General features: G+C 48.4%; 1 protein-coding gene across 5 annotated transcripts in view; it reads left to right on the top strand.

Annotated features, from left to right (window-relative positions):
- AIFM3 (apoptosis inducing factor mitochondria associated 3) overlaps positions 1 to 23515 on the top strand; it is a 70396-nt gene extending 46881 nt beyond the window's left edge. For 3 of the 5 annotated variants that reach the window (XM_053279954.1, XM_053279953.1, XM_053279955.1), the window contains exons 11-20: positions 2117 to 2247; positions 2848 to 2963; positions 3125 to 3196; positions 3326 to 3389; positions 3911 to 3987; positions 5712 to 5829; positions 7810 to 7908; positions 9141 to 9216; positions 16660 to 16764; positions 17372 to 17575. In XM_053279954.1, coding sequence (XP_053135929.1) covers positions 2117 to 2247; positions 2848 to 2963; positions 3125 to 3196; positions 3326 to 3389; positions 3911 to 3987; positions 5712 to 5829; positions 7810 to 7908; positions 9141 to 9216; positions 16660 to 16764; positions 17372 to 17477 — 964 coding nt within the window. In that variant the 3' untranslated portion in view covers positions 17478 to 17575. Of the gene's footprint in view, positions 1 to 2116; positions 2248 to 2847; positions 2964 to 3124; positions 3197 to 3325; positions 3390 to 3910; positions 3988 to 5711; positions 5830 to 7809; positions 7909 to 9140; positions 9217 to 16659; positions 16765 to 17371; positions 17576 to 17596; positions 17618 to 21153 lie in introns of those variants that run through there. The other 2 variants (XM_053279956.1, XM_053279957.1) reach the window with 2 other exon arrangements.
- The last annotated feature ends 558 nt before the right edge of the window (positions 23516 to 24073 follow it).

Below are 24073 nucleotides of genomic sequence, written 5' to 3'. Positions count from 1 at the left end.
TTGATAACTTGAAGCAGAAGAAATGTAGGTAACTTGATCATAGTTCCACAAGCACCGTCAGCAGCTATAATGTAGTCAGTATAATCCAGCGGCTCGCTATGTTATGTTATGTTATGTTATGTTATGTTATGTTATGTTATGTTATGTTATTCATTCATACATACATTTATTTATTCGATTTCTATACTGCCCTTCCAAAAATGGCTCAGGGCGGTTTACATAGAGAAATAATAAATAAATAATATGGTCCACTGTCCCCAAAGACTCCCAATCTAAAAAGAAACATAAGATACACACCATGCTGTGCTGGGGGTGGATTGGGCCAGTTACTCTCTCCCTGATAAATAAAGAGAATCACCATGTTAAAAGGTGCCTCTTTGCCAAGTTAGCAGGGGTTTTCCTTCCTTCCTTCCTTCCTTCCTTCCTTCCTTCCTTCCTTCCTTCCTTCCTTTCTTTCTTTCTTTCTTTTTCTTTGATTTAACATTTGTATACATCCCACTATCAAAGTCTCTACGCAGTTTGAAACAATAAAATGAACTAAGACATTTTAACAACAAACATAAATTCAAATTCAAATTACAGTTGTTGGACCAGGCTGGAGAAACCTGGGTTCAAATTAAAACAAACAAACCCCAAAACTGCTACCTGGTTTTGGGCAAGTCAAGCTACCCATCTGTGAAATGGGCAGAATAGGAATCAGGACAATGCAAATCTGTGATACGGCGTGCAGATTTCAATCTCAGCATTCAATCTGTTTGCTGGGTTGCGGCATTTTTAGACCACACAGTGACCAGGCAAACCTGAGGAAGCTATTTGACATATGCAGGAGTCAGTATTTGTTAGGGACGTGGGAGCCGGCTAAAATTCAAACCACAGTTTGAATTGAACCAGCCCAGTTCAGCCGATCCATGTTCGAACTGGATCAGGCCTGGTTCAAACCAGTTCGGGGTTCTACTGGTAAACGGGAATCTGGTGAGGATTCCCTTTTATCAGTAAAGGGGCAGGGGGGGCTTCCCTGGGGCTAGAGAGGGGGCGGGAGGGGAGTCAGGGCGGGAGTTAAGTCAAATTTTGGCAGCAGCAGACACAGCGGCATTGGCTTCCCCCTATCCCTACTGGCCTTCGCCAGAGCAGCTTGGGCCATCCTGGGCCTTCTCTGGACCATCACAAGAATGGGCCAGAGGAGGCCTGAACTGAGCCGCTGCTGGCCCAGCTACTCTAGAGGAGGCCAGCGGGAGTGGTGGGAGCCTCTGCTGCCCCCACTGCCACCAAAAATTGAGTTACGTACCCCTGACTCCTCTCCCGCCCCCTCTCTAGCCCCCTGCCACTTTCCTGTAAAGGGAATCCTCACTGGATTCCCTTTGACCCGTAGACCCCCAAACCGGCCCGTTAACTGGTTCAAACCGGTCTGGCAGTTGAACCAGACTGGGTCTGGTTTGACCGGAACCGAGCCGGGTCGAATCTAGTTCAATTTCGAACCGGCAAAACCGATTCCGTGCACACCCCTAGTATTTGACAGCTGACTTGCAGAAGCCGTCCATCTTGGACAGCATCCGATAGATGGAAGGCGGGCAGAAGGTAGATTGGGGTCTCTTGGTGAACCCCTGAGTGGTCTCTTTCGTGGCTTGTCTTCTACTCAGCCCTTCTTTTGCAGCCTCTGGGTCCCTTGCATCTGAAACAGGTGCCCATGCAACTCTGCTAGCCAATTTAGCAGCCGTGTATTAGAATTCCTGACCTATAGTCACGGGGATGTTGATTTCTGCTTGTATATTATCCCAGGGTGTGGCTCATGGGGCGGAGAGGGTATCTGGCTCCACCTTCGGAGCCCCCTTTTGCATCTGGCTCCTCCCCACTACAACTTTGCACCTTGTTCCTTTAGTAAAAAGAATGTAGGGCCCACACAGTCTGTTGATCTCTGCAATCGATCACTTGTCATTGAATGCGTTACATTTTACGTTGACTCTATTCATGCTTTCATCCAGTCACAACAGCCACACAGTTTGGATTTTATTGTCAAACGGAATGCCAAAAACCATCCACATTGTGAATGGAAAGATCTACCAGATTTCCAGAAATCCCATCTCAGCTCTTGTCTTTCTTGGCACTCATCTCTTCTCAGGCCCAAACCCCTCAGCTGTAAAGGCAAAGACGTGGAAAACGTTTTCAATATCCGGATGGTGGAAGATGCCAACCGCGTGGTGAAGCTGGCTACTAGCAAGAATGTGGTCATTGTGGGAGCCTCTTTCCTGGGTAAGCGTGCCTGACTGTCAGAAAGCTGAGCTGTGGGCAGGGTGCACCAGTCGAAAGCCAGGACTGGGAGAAACGAGGAGCACAGCAGGGGTCACACCAGGTAGACAATCAAGGGATGGGATGGGTTGGTCAATTAGGCGTCAAGGGGCCAAGAATCAGAGTTTAGGAGTCATCAGGAGCCAGACAGTAAGACAAAAGCCAGGAACCTAGAACATGCCAAAGGTCAAACTGGATAGTCATCAGGAATGAGAAGGTCAGACAGAAGGCAGGAGTCAGGGAGAGTGAAGGATTTCACCAGGCAAACCATCACGAACACAAGAAGACCTTGAGATTGAGGCAGCCTGGAAGCCTTTTGTATTTCCTGCTACAAGGAGAGGCCAATGAGTGGTTTCCTAAAGTGGGACTTGCTGAATGGGAGCCCACATGGGAGCAGTGTAAGATATTCCCCTCAGGGGAGGGGGCCGCTCCGGGATGAGCACCTGCCTGCTTGCGTGCAGAAGGTTCTAAGTTCCCTCTCTGGCAGCATCTCCAAGATAGGGCTGGAAGGGACTCCTGCCCGTAACCTTGGAGTAGAGATGTGCACGAAATGAATTTTTCTAGGGATGGAGGTGGCGGCCTACTTGACTGAGAAGGCCCATTCGGTCTCTGTGGTGGAGCTGGAAGAGGTCCCTTTCAAGAAGTTCTTTGGGGAGAGGGTTGGACGCGCTATTATGAAGGTAATGGCGGCTTTGTGAGAGAGATCTTGGGGGCTCCAAAGACCAACCGGGAGGGGGAAAGGGGTTGACTCCTCTTTTGATTGACAATTCCTTGAATGTTCTCCTTAGGCCAGTTGCCACCGAATCAACTTCCTTCTCCCTTTCTTTTCTTCTCTGCACAGCTGTTTGAAAACAGCCGGGTGAAATTCTACATGCAGACTGAAGTCTCGGAGCTGCGGGAACAGGAGGGCAAGGTAGCGTTTGCGCCAAGATCTCTGGGCAAAGCAGCGTCCTCCACGAAGGTTGTGGGGTCTTGCTCAGAGGTGGTGATAGGACGATGCTTGTTCTTTGGCTTATTGCTTTTTCCTTTCTCCCTCTTAAAGCTAAAGGAGGTGGTACTGAAGAGTGGGAAAGTCCTCCGTGCGGACGTCTGTGTCGTAGGCATAGGTATGTGGCTGTCCTTCTTCACACAATGGCCAATCTATTGATTGATTGATTGAATTTTTATACCGCCCTACCCAATTCGGCTCAGGGTGTAAACCTGAGAAATTCAGGCAAATTCAGGCAAATTCAGGCAAGATGTGGAAATTCAGGCAGGATGTGGCCATTCGGATGTGGTCCCCCCCGCCCCCCCATCTGGATGTGTTCACAGAATGTCTTCTACAAGTCACCCCCTAAATGATGGGGAGTATGTTGAAGTTGGCCAACTTCAAATGGCTCAGAAAGGCAGGGGCAAAGACTTCCTGGGGTAGGTAGGTGGGGCTCTCAAGTGTGGGTCCCCAGATGCTGTCGGACTACAACTCCCATCATCCCCGGCCACAGTGACCAAAAGCAGGGGTGGTGGGAGCTGTAGTCTGACGGGACAAGGGGAGTTAGAGTCCAACAGTCTTGGGGGACCGAAGACTGAGGACCTTTGCTTAGTGAGTTAGCCCCTCCCACTGAATGTATTTCTTCTAATTTCCGGGCAGGTGCCACACCAGCGACGGGCTTCTTGAAGCAGAATGGCATTAATGTGGATTCCAAGGGCTTCATAGTGGTAAATAAGGTACGCTCGTGGGTGGGAGGGCTGTTGGAGCTCATAGGAACAGAGGAAGCAGCCATATACCAAGTCAGACTCTTGGTCCATCTAGCTCAGTATTGTCTACCCAGACTGGCAGCGGCTTCTCCATGGTTGCAGGCAGGAATCTCTCTCAGCCGTATCTTGGAGATGACGGGGAGGCAAGCTGGAACCTTCTGCTCTTTCCAGAGCAGCTCCATCCCTTAAGGGGGATATCTTACAGTGCTCACATGTGGTCTCCCATTCAAAAGCAACCAGGGCGGACCCTGCTTAGCTAAGGGGACAAGTCATGACTGCTACCTCAAGACCAGCTCTCCTCCCTCAAAAAAGAGAATCGCCGCTTTTAAAAGGTGCCTCTTTACTCAGTTAGCAGGGGTCACCTCAGTTAGCAAGGGTCAATGCCACCTTGCTCAGGCCTGACCCCAAACACCCCACACCCTCTCCTGTCATCCTGCATCACCCACCCCCTTAAAATACCGGAAGGGCTGTCAAACAGAGGGAGGAGCGGGCTTGTTCGCTGTTGCTCCTGAGGGTGGAACTTGAACCGATGGGTTGAAATGGCAAGGAAGCTGATTCAGGCAAGACACGAGGAAGGATTTCCTCACGGTAAGAGCTGCTTGACAGTGGAACAGTCTGCCTCATGCTGTGGTGGGTTTGTCTTTGCTGGAGGTCTTCAAACTGAGGCCAAACAGGGATCTTCCAGGGACGCTATAGCATCCTTCCTACCCTTTATTTGATGGTTGTGTGAATGGGCCGAGTATGTACGGTTTAATAGTAGACTTATAAAAAGTATCTCCCTGGAGAGAGTTGCGGAGATGTGGTGCTGCCACTGGAAAGACCCTGCCATTCGTGCCCACCAAGCCAAGATTCCTTCCTGGACTCATGAACAGTTGTGTCCTAATCCACAAGCAGAGGTGCTCTTACCCCTGGACCTTGGGGCCCTAATCGTGGCCTCCTGAGTCCAGGGGGTCCTCCAAATGTCCTGGGGGACCCTCCTGCTACCACCCCGCGCCCACCACTGCCCATGAGCGCCGCTGCTCCACCGTGCCGCTCCTGCCCATTTTTGCCGCTGCCATGTGTGTGGCCAGGGGGTGGGGGGTGAGCCGAGCAGGCCTCGGTCTCCCCCACGGTGGCGGCAGGAGGTGCAGTAGCTGGTGGGATGCGAGCATACCTATGCAACGTGAGTTTCAGGTTTCACAAACCCGTGACGACATGGGCGCCCAAAACTCACACTTCGCAGGTGCGCGGGAACGGCACTCTTGTGCTTGGGCCTCCAGCAGGCCCAACGAGGATCACCAGCCCAGCCAAGTCTTGGCCGCCACCACTGGCAGCATGGAGGAGGCCCGCTCGGCTCCCGCCCACCTTGGCCGTGCATATGGCGGCACAGGAAAGAGAGCGGTGGGCGGTCATGGGGGCAGGGGCGTGATGGGGGGCTTCAGGGAGGAGGGGGCCCCCTTGGGAGCCTCCCTAAAGTGTGGGAGATGGGGGGGCCTCCCTAAAGCACGGAGCGGGGCCTCATGGGAGGCTTGCAGGGGGAGGGGGGCCTCACTGGGGGGGTGCTTTCCAAAACCCTCCAAGTCCGGGCTTCCAAAATGCCTGTGTGCCCCTGTCCACAAGCCCATCTGCCGAATCTTCCCTTCTCAATGGCATTGAATGGATCGCTTTGCAATGGGAATTCCTGCTTCACCACTGGGATCTCTGCTTTGTTCCAGATGATGCAGACCAACACGCCGGGGGTTTTTGCAGCCGGTGACGCGGTTGCATTTCCGCTGGCACTGCGGAATAACAAGAAGGTGAACATTCCTCATTGGCAAATGGCTCATATGCACGGTGGGTGCCATTCGGACTGTTAACAAATCCCCCCCTTACAGCCAGAAGCTGCTTCTGTGCAAGCAGGGGGCGAGATGGAAGAGGGGCACTGAAGAATTTGTAGCCTGGAGGATATCTTTGGCCAGGATCAAAGTGGGAGGTGGAGGGAAGTGATAGCTGCTGATTGCCACGTTGTTCTATTTTGTTCTACATCATCACAGGGCAGGTCCCTGCCCTGAGGGGCTTGCAGTCTAACATTCTGTATAGGGGAGGCAACAGAAGAAGAGGAGGGAGATTGAGGCAGGGAAATAATATGTGATATAGGAGGACCCCGTTATTCATGGGGGTTCTTTTCCATGGGCGGGGGTTGTGGATAGCTAATCCACTCATAACAGGGCATTAAAGTCTATGTAGATTGGAGGTTAGGTTCTCGCACCGCCCCAAATCACCCCAAATTGGGCCAAATAAAGTAACCTACCATGCTCCACTATTTTTGAGGAGTCCAAGGATGCCCCCCACAAGCATAAAGGTTGTCAAAAATCAGCTGAAAATCACATGACCCCCGTTGTTTAAAAAACGGAGCCATAAAATGGCTCCTGAACTCAAAATGGCGGCCGGAAATGACCTCCGAGTTCATTTCTGGCCATCCCCGATCTGCTGATATGCAACTTTAATCCTTTTAATGCCAATTTGTATTCATGTAAACCGAGGTCGGGTGTTCATTACCTGATCGCGGATACATGAATCCTCCGATGGTGAGTCCGCAATTAACGAGCTTCTCCTGCATTTCAGTGACACGTAGAGTAGAGCTTAGTTACAGCACAGTGTGGGGCTGGGAGTTGTGGGCCTCATGGAAACGGAGAATTCTGAGGAAGCAACTGAAGTCAACTGGAGAGGAGGCTTCCATAAGGAAAAGCCACCGAGAAAAGGGCTAAAACATTTCCAGCTGGCATAGTTGCAACTGGTTTTCCAGACAACTGTGCCTCTGAGGTTGTGCAGAGAGCTTCCCCCCTCAGCCCCAAATAGCCTCAGCTAACCTCCATACCTCTGGGGCTCCTACGCAGGACAGCTCAGCTTCCAAGGAGATGGGAGTCTTGGTATATCCTCCCCACCCGGCTTTTTGAAAATTAGCTCCGGTCATAAGGTGGCCATGTTGGCCGCAGTTTATATATAAATATAAATATATAATAAATATAAATAACCAGGTTAGTTAACCTGGCACAGAGGCAGGCTGGACGGGGCTCCACCCCATAGGGCTTGTAGTAAAATCTCAGGGTTCTTTGAGCTGGAAGGTCTCTTGGTGGCTGTATGTATGATAGAGGAACCTTCATGCCCTGGAGCAGTATACCTGTAAATAGCAGGTGCTGGGAGACATATCTTAAAAGATCTACACTGGCTGCCAATAAGTCTCCTGGCAAAATACAAGGTTTTGGTTATAACCTATAAAGGGCCCAGCCTAAACAGCTTGGGCCCTGGGTATTTATGAGAACCTCTTCTTCGTCATGAACCCCACCACCCATTGAGATCATCAGGAGAGGTTCGTCTGCAGTTGCCACTGGCTCGTCTGGTGGCTACTCAGGGACGGGCCTTCTCCGTTGCTGCCCTGAGGCTTTGGAACACACTTCCTATTGAAATAAGAGCCTCCCCATCTTTTACAACTTTTAAAAAGGCAATCAAGATGCATTTGTTCACCCAGGCTTTTAATTTGATACTGTTTTAATTGTGTTTTAATAGTTTTAACGTATTAAATTTTAATTGTTGAAATGTTTCAATCGTTTTATTGGTTGTTTTTTAAAATTGTTTTGTTGTAAACCGCCCAGAGGACTTGCGTTTCGGGCGGTATAACAATGTGTTAAATAAAATAATAAATAAAATAAAATATCTGCCCGATTTGTAACCTACTCAGAGTCAACTGGCTGGCTTGGGAAGACACAGCTGTATGGGATGAACTTTGGGTCCAGAACTGTTGTCCTCAATCAATGCTTTCCCTCCATTTCCCAGGACGCATTGCTGCACTCAACATGTTGGCTCACGGGACAGAAATCAGCACCGTCCCTTACCTGTGGACAGCGATGTTTGGCAAGAGCATCCGCTATGCAGGTAAGGGAAGACACAGGCCAGCAGTGATACATCTTCTTCATTAAAATGACGTCAAGGTCTACGGAACTAAACTGGGGGAAAAACAGGCTCCCGCAGTGCAAAATACTGACCAATGGAACTGTCTTCTGCTGAAGCCATCTAGCTCTTCAGCCATCTAGCTCAGGGTGCCCAATGCCGATTCCCCAGATATTGTGGGGCTTGCCATCATCACTGACCACCATGGCCAAAGGGATGTTGGGAGCTGTAGTCCAACAACCTCTGGGGACCTAATGTTGGGCACCCTTGAGCTTGCTCACTGTGGTCTGCATCAGGGATTCTCAAACGCTTGTTTTCATGGACCACTGTTTTAATAGTTCGAAGATTGATAATAGTTTTAATGTTTCAGATTTTAAAATGTTGTAATGTTTTAACCTTTTTATTTGTTTTTTTTTATTGTAAACCACCCAAAGACTTGCATTTTGGGCAGTATATGTTATATAAATATGTTATTTAAATATGTTAAATAGAAGGGGGGGGAAACAGCTTAGCCACTAAGCTCTGTCACTCTCCTCCCATCCAAGGTTTGGATAAACCTAGATATGAATCATATCCGGGGCTGAGTGTATGTGGCAATTCTGCATAATCACAGAAAAACCTCAGAAAGGTTTTGGTCTTGGAATTCTGCTTCCTGAGAATTTTAGATTTCTCTCCCACCCCCATACCCAAAGGTCCAGTTTCTAGTCTTTCTGGCCTTGAAATTAAATTTGCCTGATGTGCACAATAATTCAAAATCTGGGTTAAATGTGGGTTACTGACATTGGCATAATTGTAAGAACCCACACCAAGGTGATTTCACCTTGAATGTATCTGGAGGAATCTGAGATTCCCACCTTGGTGTGGGTTCACACAATTATGCCAATGTCAGTAACTCATTTTTAACCTAGATTGGAATGATTGTGTGAATCAGGTATTGGCCTAATTTGGGGGCAGCAGGGTGCTGGAACTGCATCTCTAGTGGATGGAGGAATGACTTGAATGCCTTTGCCCCCTTCTCAAGGCCAGCAAAACCAGAATAAATTAGGCAGAAATGGTAAATCAAGGTCTGTGTATGTGTGAATATTCACATTGGTTTAATTTGCCAGTTGATACAGACTGTAGGAATTGTAATTGCCTTCCACATTTTTTAGTTTGCATATACACATAAGCTGCTCATATCTTCTTGTAGATTTTTGCTTTCTTTCCCCTTTTCCCAGGCCATGGAGAAGGATTTGATGATGTGATCATTCAGGGGGACTTGGATGAACTGAAGTTTGTAGCTTTTTACACCAAGTAAGTATCCTTTACACTCTTGGAGACCCTTGTTACGCTAGCAAGCTAGGGATGTGCACGGAATGGGATTTGGGTTCTGCCTCTGAGCTTGGAATGGAACACAAATGCCCAGAACGTTCCCTCGGAATAACCCGTCGAGCTGGTAGTTCTGATGGAACAAGCTCGGAATGTTTTGAGTGTTCCCAGCACCAATTTGGACACCTGGTGAGCGAAAATCATTACCTGGTTACCGCTCACACCTGTGAGCCCCAGCAAGCAGCAACATATAACACCCCACCCAGGATCTCACGCTGAGGCTGCCCCACCTATGGTGCTCTTCCGAACTCTGCGCAAACGTGGCAGACATTTGCATGGTGGTGCTGACCAAGCAAATAATAATAATAATAATAATAATAATAATAATAATAATAATAATAATAATAATAATAAATAAGATGGATCCCTGTCCCCAAAGAGCTCACAATCTAAAAGAAACATAAGATTCTTATGTTTATAAGATAATAAGATAAAGAAACATAAGATCCTCCAAATGGCCTCCAAAGATCCTCCAAATGGTTTATAAGATAATAAGATAAAGAAACATAAGATCCTCCAAATGGCCTCCAAAGATCCTCCAAATGGTTTATAAGATAATAAGATAAAGAAACATAAGATCCTCCAAATGGCCCCTGTGCATGCGCAGATGCCGGCGTGAGATGCCGGGTGGGGTGTCGTTGCTTGCTGGGCTTGCAGGTGTGAGTGGCAACCAGGTAATGATTTTTAAAGTTACTTCCTGCTGCCCCTCGCTGGGAGTCCAAAATGGCACTGGGGACACTCGGAACGGCCCGTATCAAGTCGGAACGTTTCGAGCTCGATACGTTCTGCACATTCCTATAGCAAGCATTTTAAAAAGGACTTTCCCTGTTTGCTGGACTCCAAAGCAGGGTGGTGAGTGGTACCCTATGATTCTGTGACTGCCTTGCACAAAAACACATGGATTACTACAGGTAGCTGAAACTGGAATCTTCAAAACATCCGCTTTAGTGAACCCAGAAATCAAGTTTCTAGCCCTTAGGACTGTGACTTTAAAATGCATGGTCAATGCCTGTGGAAGATGTGCCTTCCTCTGGGGAATTTGATGTGGCTTTTAGCCAGGGAATAAATGTACCATGTGCTTGAGCATCCAATTGCTGCATTAAAAAAAAAAATTCAAAACATGCATGCACAATGATGATTCACACCTGCATGGAGATCCAAAGCATTGTGTGAATGTCTAAGACCTACATATAGGAGTGTGCATAAAACTGGTTCGCCCAGTTCGGTTTGAGGCCAAACTGGACTCGAACCGAACAAAGCATTTTCGGTTTTGTCATCCCATACAAAGGGGACTGCCTTGGCTCAAATTCGAGCTGGTTCGTGGGTTCTAGAGTTGTTTTTTAAGAAAATGATCATGACCCAGCCATGCAAATGGCCAGGGTGCATGTGTGGTGGCCTCCAGAATGACTGCTGCCATAATCAAAGGGCTGAAATGGTCAAAAAGTGGGCCAAAATGGCCCTTCAGACACTGGGAGAAGGCCAGTGGGGGGGGAGGGTGAACAGCCTGTGAGCTCCCTGTAGCCATGGCAGCAACCCCTGAGGTGGCTGCTGAACTTGGCAGTAATTTAAAATAATTTTTAACCCTAGAATCCCTGAACCAGCCCTGAGCTGGCCCAGGGGGTTCGGTTCGAGGGCGATCCGAACCTGGCAGTAAGTTAATTATAAAAACAACAACTCTAGAACCCCTGAACCGGCCCTGAGCTAGCCCGAGGCGGGGGGTTCGGCTCGAGGTCAAGCCCTCAAGCCGGACCAGTTCGGAGTTTGCTGTGGCCTGGTTCAGACAATCTATGATTTATGGAACTGCTAATGAGCCCTAATGCATCCCCTTCACCTTGCCCTCCACTTCCCTCTGCACGTTGGGAGAAGAGCTGTGACAGCAGAATCCCTCGTTGTTACTGTTGCGTACGCTCTTGTTTAAGTTAACAAATAGCTCCAGAGTTGCAAGTTCTATTACAGTCAATAATAATAATAATAATAATAATAATAATAATAATAATAATAATAATAATAATTCGATTTCTATAACACCCTTCCAAAAATGGCTCAGGGCGGTTTACATAGAGAAATAATAAATAAATAAGATGGATCCCTGTCCCCAAAGGGCTCACAATCTTAACATAATTTAACTTATTTACTAAGCCTTTTGTTCCCTACCAGTCTCTGTTTGTGCTGCCACTTCCTGTCTCTGCTGCACAGACCACTGGGATCTGTAGGACACTCTGTAAGCGGCTACACCGTACTATCACAGCTCTGCAAGTCACCCAAACCTGGAAATTTAATTTTACATTTTTAATTTTACATTTTACATCCCACTCTTCCTCCAAGGAGCCCAGAGTGTACTACATACTTCGGTTTCTCCTCACAACAACCCTGTGAAGTAGGTTAGGCGGAGAGAGAAGTGACTGGCCCAGAGTCACCCAGCAAGTCTCATGGCTGAATGGGGATTTGAACTCAGGTCTCCCCGGTCCTAGTCCAGCACTCTAGCCACTATACCACGCTGGCTCTGGTGGTGACTTGGCTGTAGCTCACCAACAAGTGTAGGCCGTAGGTCACAACTGCCAAGTGATTTCAGTGCCTGAGGCAGGGTGCCAAATGCAGCCTCGCCCCATGCCCCAGGTGGGGGCCAGCCCCACTTCACAACTGACACTTGCCTGCTGCCGAGGGGTGAGGTTGCCTGCAGCCTCCTCTTCTCTTCTCGTGCTTCTGGCACATTTTGCAGGAGTGTGAGGAAGAGGAGATCCTTGCAAAGCTCACAAGGGTCAGATTGAGCTGCTTGGATGGTGGGGGTGGAAGGGGGGCATTTTACCACCCTGCCACCTTCTCAACAATCCGCCACCTGAGGCTGCTGCCTCACCCTGCCTCATGAAAGGGCCGCCATGCCTACAATCCAGGATGTGCTCTCCATTTCAGACCCTGGTTTGAAAACTATAGCTAAGCCACGGCTTGCAAGCTTGCACAGCATGCAGAGCTGTGGTTTGGCAAACCAGGGTTCCTCCCTTGTAGCAGGGCATGGGAGATGAAGAGGGAAGGTGTGGGGCGTGGGCTCAGTGCTCCTTCAGGTTGTCTTCTCACACATGGCCGTTTCTCCCACAATTTGCAGTAGCAGCAGCAAAGGGGTGTGCCCTGGGCATGATCCCAGTATACACAGGTCAAGGAGGGAGGCCAGGCTGGCTGGGCCTGCAAAGCAGTGCGTGCACCTTCAAGCATGTCTCAGAATCTTGTGCAATGCATCTGGATCTCCTTGGCAGATGAATTCGTCTGGAAAGTCTAAAAGCCAGTTTGTTAGATTAGAGGTTCCCAAGCTTGGTTGGGTCTCCAGATGTTGTTGACTACAACTCCCATCATCCTCTGCCACAACTGTAGTCCAATAACGCCGGGGAACCCAAGCTTAGGAAACCCTGTGATCGATCATAACAGGCTGGGGGTGTGTGCCCAGGTGAGTGCTGAGACTGTGTGTTTTCCTGCTGTTTAGGAGGGCACCCAAGAGATGGTCATTATACAGTCAGGTGATACCCTGCATAGAATCCTGGAGGTAACTTTGAACCATGTAGGCCAATGAGGACTAATTGGGGTCCTGTTCTTTCAAACTGGGACTTTTGGGTTTCTCCTTTTCTCACCAGAGGTGCTGAGTGAAGGGATTCCCTCTGGATTCCTCACTGTGTCCTCCTCACTAGATCTTGGATGCAAACTCGGTCAAATTATTTATCTTTCTTTTGGACCCATCTTGGAGTATGCAAGCTTCTGTGCTCTCCAGGACTGAAAAGCAGCACATTTTCAGGAGAGTGTATACAGACAAAGCTGGTTCCAAGTGACTTGCCAAATAGTTGGCACCACTTTGCTTTTTAAATATTGTTCTCAGCAGTATCAAGTGTTTTTCTGTCCCTTGTCTAGCTGACATTTGTGCTCCCTTTTGGTTCAGCCTGATGAAGAGCCCTTCGAAACTCAAAAATAGGGATGTGCAAATTGATTCAACTCGAATCTGGATGATTCGAATTATAATCAAATCACACATTAAAAGGGCAATTTTATTCGAATTGGAAACAAATGTTTGAAATTTGATTCAAATTCTATTCAAGAGCCGTTTGGGATCTTTAAAAAACCATTCAGGCCCCCTGATTGGTTGAAAATGTGCCAAAACAGAGTCAAATCAAATTTTTGGACCGAATTGAAATCTGAAAGAGCCCCTGGTGGCGCAGTGGTAAAACTGCCGCCCTGTAACCAGAAGGTTACAAGTTCGATCCTGACCAGGGGCTCAAGGTTGACTCAGCCTTCCATCCTTCCGAGGTCGGTAAAATGAGTACCCAGAATGTTGGGGGCAATATGCTAAATCATTGTAAACCGCTTAGAGAGCTCCGGCTATAGAGCGGTATATAAATGTAAGTGCTGCTGCTACTGCTGCTGCTGCTGATTCTGATTCAAAACACATTTTTGGAATTCGATTCGAATTCAAAACGAATTGAAAAATTCATTTCGTTCTTATCTCTACTCAAAAAGCTTGCATGCTCTGTGGCTAGCTTAAGATAGTCCAGAGTAGCACATTACACACTCCAACTCCTGTGCTTCGGGACCAGTGTGGGTTGAATGTTATTGAGAGGGCAACTCTGCTCATTAATTCTCTGGTTGAGTACTTTTGGAAGTAAGGGTGCTGTCTTTTCTCTTCCACCACTGGTAGAATCTGGAAAAAATGTGTCTAGAGAGATGTTGCCCTCTGCCCGCCTCTCTCCTCTGTTTCAGTTGGTGGACCATCCACTGGTGATGGGACATTCTCTGTTTCTACTTTTAACCTGCTCTGACAAGTAGCAACCCAATTATAAGCCATTTCCCAATTTCTGAGCTGCCCAATTTCCCAACCGGAAAAATAAAAAGCCAACAATGGTACTCTCAACGGGAGGATAGATGCCTGTTACTCATAAGTCAATCCCACTAAGTTCAGTGGCATTTACTCTCAGGAAAGTGTGCGGAGGATTGCAGCCAAGTCATTAAAGGGAAACATCCTGGGAGAGGAAATTGTTTCAGGAAGTGATTAATTTAGGAGGCAACAATGCCCAGAGAAATAGGTACATCCAACTTTTGTTGCTTTTGATTGCTGGCTTGGGAGATTTGGTGTGAAATTGGGCAGCTCAGTTCAAACAGGAAGGCTTGCTTGTGGGATTTTGCAGCCCAGCTGATTATTCTCTCCTCCCTATTTGGGACGGGGTGTGTGAAACTGACGACCTCATTTGAACTTTGCAGCTTTTGCTGTGATTAACTGTGATTTTTGCTGAGTCACCCATTTTAAGGGGCCTTTGGTCCTCCCCGTCCCCCATTTTTTGAAAGCAAGGCAACAGCAGCCTTTATGCAGTTACTTGGGCTCATATGCAAGACCCGTTCCAATTTCCAGTGGGAAATTGGGGTAGTACTATTGTGCAACGGTGTTTGCACAAAGAGCACGTGCTTGCACAACTGTGCAAAATGTATTGTTAGTTTATTTATTTATTTATTGTTAGATTTTTATACACCTCCTTTCACTCAAACAACCCCCAGGCGGTTTACAAAACATTTAGAACAATATAAAACTATTAAACAGTTAAAACAATAACAGTATTTATTTTTTAATATATGAACCAGAAATTCACAGAGCTTTAAACAAATGCCCCTCTACAAGGACTGGCAGAGCATTGTGCAATATGTTAGCCGAATTTCTTTTTACATTTCAGGTTTGTTTGTTTTTTTGGAGGGTGGGTTATTCTAGTGCAATACTGGTGCAAAAGCATTCTTGTGCTTTTGCCATGACAGCAGGAATGTCCCTCTGCTCCGCACACAATGCAGTTAGGAACACAGGAAGCTGCCATATACTGAGTCAGACCACGGGTCTATCTAGCTCAGTATTGTCTTCACAGACTGGCAGCGGCTTCTCCAAGGTTGCAGGCAGGAGTCTCTCTCAGCCCTATCTTGGAGATCCCAGGGAGGGAACTTGGAACCTTCTGCTCTTTCCAGAGCGGCTCCATCCCCTAAGGGGAATATCTTAAAGTGCTCACACATCAAGTCTCCCATTCATATGCAACCAGGGTGGACCCTGCTTAGCTAAGGGGACAAGTCATGCTTGCGACCACCAGACCAGCTCTCCTCTCTATTCTGTTGGATTTAAGATTCTATTGGATTTAAGGGCTTCAGAGAAAGACATAGCATTGGGAACAGCCGCCATACAGATTTAGCACCCCGCTGCAAAAAAAGAAAAGAAAAGAAAAAGAAAAGAAAAGAAAAAAGAAAAGAAAAGAAAAAAGGGCAGAGGGTTCTGCTTTTGGAGAGAGCAAAATAAGTGTCCTGAAAAATGGACTTTTGAGTTTTAAAATGGGAACATTCCACAAGCTGAAATGTCAGCTTTTAATTAAAAGAAAGAAAGAAAGAGCAGGGTTCTTAGCCGGGGAAGAGAGCTGGTCTTGTGGTAGCAAGCACAAATTGTTTCATTTGCTAAGCAAGGTCCACCCTGGTTAGCATTTGGATGGGAGACTACATGTGAGAACTGTAAGATAATCTCCTTAGGGGATGGAACCGCTCTGGGAAGATCAGAAGATTCCAAGTTCCTTCCCTGGCAGCCTCTCCAAATTAGGGCTGAGAGAGACTCTTTCCTGCAAGTTTGGAGAAGCCGCTACTAGTCTGGGTAGACAATACTGAGCTAGATGGACCAGTGATCCGACTCAGTATAAGGCAACGTCCTATGACATCACTGGGAAACAGCCAATCAGCACCATGCACTGATTGACTTCTGCTTCAAGCTTGCAGAACCACGATCCCTGCAAAAGGTAGGTTTGGACTGAACACAGGGAGAGTGTTTCCTGATCAGCCGTTTTGCTCCAGGAATGCTGCCTATGTACTATTTGTGCTATATATGTAAATAAATAATAAATAAATAATATTTGCCCTAGGAAAGACATGTATGGGTAGGAACCAGTGGGAGGCATGTGGTCTGTCTCTCACAAGAACTGAGCACTACAGAGTGAGACAGCATCTCCATAGGCACAAAGAGGAAAAGGATGCTCCGAGTTCTGCTGGGTTCTCCTACAACTACGAATATTTATATACCACTTTTCAACCAACACCCCCAAAGCGGTTTACACTGATATAAATAAATAAATAAAGTTGGCTCCCTCGTCCCCAAAGGGCTCGCAATCTCAAAAGAAACATCAGATAGACACCAGCAACAGCCACTGGAGGGATGCTGTGCTGGGGATGGAGAAGGCCGGTTGCTCTCCCCATGCTCTATACAGAAAACCACCACTTTACAAGGGTGCCTCTTTGCTCAGTTAGCGGGGACTCTTCAACTGGTTGCCCTGTGAGAGCCATCCCTTCTCCGTGGCCTCGACTGCCTCCTGTGCTCTTTCATTTCAGAAACGAAGAGGTGGTCGCTGTGGCGAGTATGAACTACGACCCTATCGTCTCCAAAGTCGCAGACGTCATGGGGGCTGGGAGAGTGATCAGGAAGCGAGATGTGGAGTAAGTAGACCCTCATTTCAGCTTGCCTTGCCCCTTTTCTGTTTGCAAAATGGATGGACTGCCGATCAACTGCTAATTCGGAATTGAACCGGTTCGACATCAAACTGGTTCGGTTCGATGACTCGATATCGAGCTGAAACCAGCCGACCCCCGCAACCTGTTTGGAGGGTTCTAAGTTTAAAAGTTTTTTTAAATCAACTTACCCCCCTCTGGGGGGCATGACTACGGAGGGGTCTCCAGAGGCTTCTCCCCGATGGCCTCCATTACAGCCCCAAATTGCCCAGTTTGGGCAGTCTTTGGCCTGTTCTGGGCCTGTCCTCCATCGTGGCAGCCATTTTTGGAGGCCACCATGAAGCTGGGGAGGCTGGATTTCCAGTGGTCAGTGGGGGACTATCTTAGTGCCCTCTTGATGGTCGTGCTTTATATCATCCCTTCCCATGGCCAGGGATTACCTGAATCAATTTTGCAACAAACAAAAAAGAGCAATTAATTTTTTCAAATTAAGTTGTGCCATCCCTAGAGGCCGTGGAACCTTGCTATGTTTTGGCTCAGTACTTGGGAGACAATCCTGATAACTTCAGCTTCCTTTCCTTTTTCCTAAACCAAGCCCTTACGGTTGCAAAGAAATGTGTGACGGCATAGGGCCGATGCCTGTTGAAATCTCAGAAGCCAGGGGGATGCGGTTTCTTCTAAGCACCGAGGAAAGACTGTAGTGGTGCCGAAGCTAGTTGCTGGTGGCAGAACCACCCAGTGGGTAGAAAATACTGATTCTCTTTTCTCTCTCTAATCTCTTCCCCCTCCTTTTCCACTCTCTTTATTGCTGCAATTTAAGGCTCTTCATCCGTTTTGGCAAGTACGTATATTCTAGTCGCTGGCCTGAGCTTGCTGAGAAAGTGGCAACCCTTGAACTCTGTGCATTCATCTTTGAGGGGTGTGTCTGAGGTGCATTTGTGCGGAAAGAGGCCTGGGAATTGGCAGGCCTTGTCTCAGGTGTGCAGAGGCAGGTGTTTAAACAGCCACTCACCTGGTTGGCTTTGGAGGGTAAGGCCGGCTTCTCATGAATGCCCGGAAGTACAAAGAAGGAGCAGGGGCGGATTAACTTTTTTGCCGCCTCTAGGCTAAAATGCTTTTGCCGCCCTTTTAAAAAAGTACTGGGGGAGGGAGCAAGAGGAAAATCTTGCTCCTGCCTCCTTCATTTTATTTCAAAGCCGTGGCTGCAGCAATAGCTGCGGGGAACGGGGCAAGAGGAAAATCCCCCTCCACTGAAAAACAAATGCATGATGTTGCTGTTGCGGGGATTGGGAGGGGGTGTGACCGGGTGGTTAAGGGAAAGTTAATTGCGAAAAAGACCGCCCAAGGAAATGAAGGAGGCAGGAGGAACGGGACTTTCCTCTCGCTCCCTGCTGCCTCCGACAGAGGCACGGCAAAATTTGAGGAGCGGTCACCCCTCAAATTTTGCCGCCATAGGCAGATGCCTCCTCTGCCTCTGCGTTAATCCGCCAGTGAGCAGGAGGCAACCGGAGGCTCCTGGAATCCGGAAGAGTCCTACCTGAAGATCTTGGGGGGAAGTCAGTAACTGGGAAAGATGGCGGGTTTGGATGGTATGCCTGCTGGGAGCACATGCTTCTCAGAAACCTCTGACTCTCTCCTGCTTACTGTGTACTTACTTAGGGGCGATCGTGAGAATCTGCCGTAAGTCACCTCCAGGTTGCCGAGAACGGAGGGTAGCCTGTGTTGGTTTGTTCTTCCTCTCCCCCTCACTCTGGTTGCTTCTGCACTGGCTGTTTCCACGATCCTTGGTTCACTCACATTCTACTGAGGATCCAGATGACAACATTAAGAACCTGTTGCAGTCTATTTCCGGGTTTCTCTTAGGAACATAGGGAGTGGCCTTATACTGAGTCAGACCATGGTCCCATCTAGCTCATTGTGGTCTACACAGACTGGCAGCGGCTTCTCCACAGTTTTGTGCAGGAGTCTTTTCCAGCCCTGCCTGAAGATGCTGCCAAGGATTGAACCTGGGGCCTTCTGCATGCAATTGTGCAGATGCTCTTCCAGTGAGCAGTGGCCCAACCCCCAGTTTAGGGACATATGCAAACCACTCAGAGATGCATATGTGAGGCAGCATAGAAAGAAACAAAATAAATACATAAATGGGAAGCTGTTGCCTACTGAGTCAGACTGTCAGGCTATCAAGTCAGTACTGTCTGCATTGACTGGCAGCAACTCTTCAAGGTTTCAGGCACGGATCTCTCCCACCTGGGAATCATTTCCAGGGACTGAAATGGGGGCCTTCTGCACACAAAGCAGATGCTCTGCTACAGAGATGCAGCCCCGTACCTCTTCAGATCTGTTGTTTGGGGTTGGAGTTTGTTTGTTTGTTTTTTATTCAATAAAATGCAAGTACAGCGCCAGCACACGGGTCACCTCTGAAGCACAACATGATGTCTGAGACAAGACTCCATCCCACTCTGGCAGCCAACAATAATTTAATTTAATTTAATTTAATTATTCAATTTCTATACCACCTTTCCAAAAATGCTCAGGGCGGTTTATACAGAGAAATAATAAATAACTAAGAAGATGAATCCCTGTCCCCAAAGGGCTCACAATCTAAAAAGAAACATAAGACAGACCCCAGCAACAGTCATTGGAGAGATGCTGTGCTGGGGGTGAAGGGGGCCTGTTACTCTCCCCCTGCTCAATAAAGAGAATCACCATGTTAAAAGGTGCCTCTCTGCCAAGTTAGCAGGGGTTAATTTTGGCCGGCTACCAAGGCTTGCCAAAATGTGTGGTCCAGAACATAAGAAGGGGCCTGCTGGTTTGGACCAGCACATCTTTCTAGTTTTAACTTCTGGCTTCCAGCAGTGGCCAGCCAGGCTGCCCCCCACCCACCCCCAAGAACTCACCAGTGCAGCTTGTAGTCCTGTCTTGCGTTCTCCATTCTGCTCCGTTCTCCAGGCTGTCGATCACACAGGAAAAGAGAACCCAAATCGGGCGACTTCATCTGCCCAGAGGCGTATCTAGGGAAAATAACGCCTAGGGCAAGCATTGAAATTGTGCCCCCTGTCCAAACATCTGACACCCATCTTTCAGATAACTTTACCATAATCAGCTGAAAAATACAAGTCTGAAGGTCACATACAAGTCACATATCTGAATATGTGTACAGTGACTTATATTATATTAATTTTAAAAATAATTACCTGTAGCCCCTTCGGGGGGCTTCCTAAAGGCCGTGGCTGGGGGTCTGAAAAGGTCCCCCCTCCCCCCTGCTGGCCTCAAGGGCCTCACAGGGACCATTTGAGCATGTGCAGTGGCCATTTTTTAATTTTTTTTTTAAAATGGCAGCTGAAAACAAAATGGCCACCATGCATGCTCAAGTGGCCTCTGTGAGGCCTGGTATGGCCTAGGGCCTCACAGAGGCCATTTGAGCATGCACGGTGGCCATTTTGTTTTTGGCAGGCTTTTTTTTTTAAATTAATTTTAAGAAATGGCACCCCCTTCAAGTGGCGCCCGGGGCACATGCCCTGCCTGCCCCACCCTAGATATGCCCCTGCATCTGCCCTATGCTTGGCTGCATTTGGCAATGGCTTTTAGGATTGCTGAGATTGGCTGGAGAGAGCCTCTGAGAATGTACATCGAGGAGGTGGCAGCGGAGGTGAGGCAGCAAATGCCGCCTTGCCCCACATCCCTGGTGGGAGCCAGCCCCCTTTCTGAACTGGCTCTTGCAAGCTTTGGAAGTGGAGTGAGGAGCCGGCAACAGCCTCCTCTTCTCTCCCTGAAAATCCCAAAGAGATGCTCTGACCTTGCCAGCTGGGGGGACATCTTGCCAGCCTGCTGGTGCCCCAATAACCTGACGCCTGAGGCAAAAGCCTCACCTGACCTCATGCAGGGCCGCCCCTGGGTGCCTCGTTGCTCCACTGTCGCTCTTCAGATTTTCTGTACTCCCTTCAGCCCTGGCGGGACAACGGGAGAACCGAAGGGGGCTGGTATGAGGGTCATATTCCTCACCCCCCCCACCGCTGCCGCCAGTGAACGACTGTTTTGTACTTCCAATGCACTTTTAAAAAGTCCACTTATTTGTTGAGGCTCAACAAATAATAAATATTAATAACTATCATTAATAATAATAATAATAATAATAATAATAATAATAATAATAATTGCCATTAATAATTAATAACCATTAATGATTAATTGTAATAATTATTGCTATTAATATCAGTTAATTAATATCATCATTATTATTAGTCACTAATAATATTGATGATGATGATAATAATAATCAATAATAGACATAATTAATCTCCAGCCTAAGATTAATTATGTTGGGTAAAAGTGAAGGAAATGTTCCCCCACTGAAGCTGCATTTCGTCTTTCCTGCAGAACTGGAGACATGTCCTGGCTAAGTGGGAAGGGCTCCTAACAGCCCATGGGAATGGCTGGCTTTCTACAGACTCTGCATCAGCCAGAGGGGAGATGCTTGCCGCACGCCCATCGGTGACTCTGACCACTTCAGCATCAGCTTCGTCCCCTACTTCTCTCCCCCCCCGCCGGCTGTTCTCCCCCAACCTGCACCCCCAGGAGCCTCACCTTGGGTGCCTCCGTGCCCAAAGCAACCTGCACTTTACTGGCCATGGCGTGTCTTCGAACGTCCTGTGGAGCCACCAGAGGGGAAGGGGTCCCTTTGGAGCTGGTTGGCCTCCTGGGGCCAAGCGGGCCATGGACTTCTGGCTTGCTCCCCCACGAACGGAGCAGGACCAGAAGGAGAAGAGGGGAAGCGGGTCATTTGCACTTTCTTTGGATCCGTGTCAAGAGCTGTTTCCGGAAATCGACCACAAAGACTACGTGTTCCTCCCAGGGCAACCTCTCTATGGGTTGCCGTGAGCCGCGTTTCTGCTTGCGGCCCCTCGCCAACCACAGTCTGAGTTCTCCGCCTCTGCACTCCACGCCTGCCACAGCCCCCTCGCAGTCCGAGTCACGTGCCCGCATGCTCCCCGCCCCCCGTGAAGCAGCAGTGAATGTGGCCATGCCTGCTCCCATCACGTGGGCCAGTCGTCACAGCGGTCCTGGAGGGCGCCTCAGAGCAGCTGGGGATGGAGAGGATCAGGGCTGGGTGGAGAAGGGGCCGGCGTGACGCTTCAATGCGCATGCGCAGAACCCGGACTGGGGGACGTGTAGAAGCGGCACTGAACGCGCTGCTTGATCATTCTGACTTTCATTTAAAAAACGAAGCAAGACCCACGTTTGTTGCCTTGACAGTGGCAGAGACCTGCTTGAAAAGCTGCGGGCAGGACCTGTTGAGATTTCCCAGGCCAGAGGGGCGGCGAAACACCTTTTGGTGTGAGGAGCATTGGGGCTTTTCATCTCTTCTGTGACCAGCCAAAGCAGTATGAATTGTGCCCACGAAGATTGATGTCGATCTGTCCAATATGCATAATTCCAGTTGTGAGACGGGATGGTTTCGATTGGGACCCCAGTGCAGGGGAGGGGACATATCCTTTGCCCTCCATGCTGATTCCCTGACTTGAATAACCTGCTTATTAACCACGGAGGGCAAAATTCAATGGTGCCCCTTCCCCAGCGAATTGCAGCTTCATTCAGGGTGGTGGTGGATCGAGGCCTCGATAAATGAATACCAACACGACAAATATTTATATACCACTTTTCAACAGAAGTTCCCAAAGTGGTTTACGTAGATATAAATAAATAAAATGTCTGGGATGGTGTGCTGGGGATGGATAGGGCCAGGTGCTCTCCCCCTGCTAAATTAAGAGAATCGCCACTTTTAAAAGGTACCTCTTTGCTCAGTTAACGGGACTGGTCCCAATCCAATCACTCTTCCCCAGTGCATGGCTGGTTGGGGGAAAGATGCCAAGAGTTCTGATCATGAAATTCCCCGGAAGTGGTCCTGACTTTGCGTTTCCCAGGCTTTAAGATTTACTGGACATGGTTTTTTCCCCCACCTGGCCACTGCAGGGAATGATTTAGGGTGGTGTTTCTTAAACTTGGGTCCCCAAATGCCACAGGTGGTGATGGGAGTTGTAGTCCAACATCCTGGGAGCCACGTTTGAGAACCCCTGACTCAGAGAAAATCAGAAGTCCTACCTTCCAGTTACCGTTACTGGTGTCTGTCTATGGTGTTTGGGGTTTTTTTGGTTTTTTTTTTTTAAGATTGTGAGCCCTTTGGGGACAGGGAGCCATCTTATTAATTTTTTATTTTTCTATCTAAACCATTTTGGAAACGTTTGTTGAAAAGCGGTATATAAATATTTGTTGTTGTTGTTGTTACCCCCATGGACAGTGACCCATAGCTTCAGTGACAACATTTTTGAAATCTAAAATACAACATTCCAAGTGTGGGATCTGTATGTGGCTGGGAGGAGCAGAGGATTGGGGGCAGAAAGTTTCCTCTTCCCAAGTCAGGCGTTCAGTTTTAGGAGGAACAGCAGCTGTACTCCCTCCTCAAACAGGACTAGCCACATTCCCAGTCTCTGATGCTCTCCATCTCCAATGCATAGACCGTAGGGCTGACACCTTCTGTCTTGACAGAGACCCTTTTCCTATTGCTTGGTGCATCTGTTGACTTTCTCATAAAGGAAGAAAGGGGTGATTTCCCCACCTTGTATCCCACCTGCCACACAGCTACAGCAGGATGATCTGAAATTCCCACAGTGTCGTACAAAATGAGCCCATCTCACAACTCACCCTATTTTTCTAGGTTGTTAATAAACTAATACAATAAACCACACAACTTCTGTCTAGCATGACATTTTGTTGTAACAGCTGGGGAGGAGGTGGGCTTCTTCTGGCATTGCCACCTGGAGGGTGTACAGTGAGGAGGGGGTGTCAGTTATGAGGATGCCCCTCTCTTCACCACTGTGCCCTGTTGGAGGGCCGGGTGGTTGAGGCCTGACGAATGCAGGAGCAACGCTTGTACCACTACCAGGAGCATTGCGTTCTGGATCTAAGGGCTTTGAAACGGAGTGGAACCATATTGGTTTAAAACACTCCTTCACAATGTATTTTGCGCAACACTCCCCAAAAGACAATGAGGTTCTGCACACAACCAGTGGGTAGAATCTAATCGCTCTCTCCTTGCAGATGAGCGGGGAGCCATCTCCCGGATCAGTCACCTGCATGATTACTGGCTCCATCATGGAGCCAGTAGGGATGGTGGGGATTGGGGGGCCGCCTGCCCCCCGGAGGTCCCAGAATGCCCCTTGCAAGTGTGCGGGGCATTCTGGGCAGACGCCCGAGGCTGAGAGGCTTGTTGCCTCCCGGTTGGGGTTCTGCTTGGGAGCCG

The sequence above is a fragment of the Hemicordylus capensis genome, chromosome 15 (assembly GCF_027244095.1).
Source record: "Hemicordylus capensis ecotype Gifberg chromosome 15, rHemCap1.1.pri, whole genome shotgun sequence".
In the NCBI taxonomy this organism is placed as follows: domain Eukaryota; kingdom Metazoa; phylum Chordata; class Lepidosauria; order Squamata; family Cordylidae; genus Hemicordylus; species Hemicordylus capensis.
Note: the sequence above shows the minus strand (reverse complement) of the source record. Positions and strands in the feature narration are given on the sequence as shown.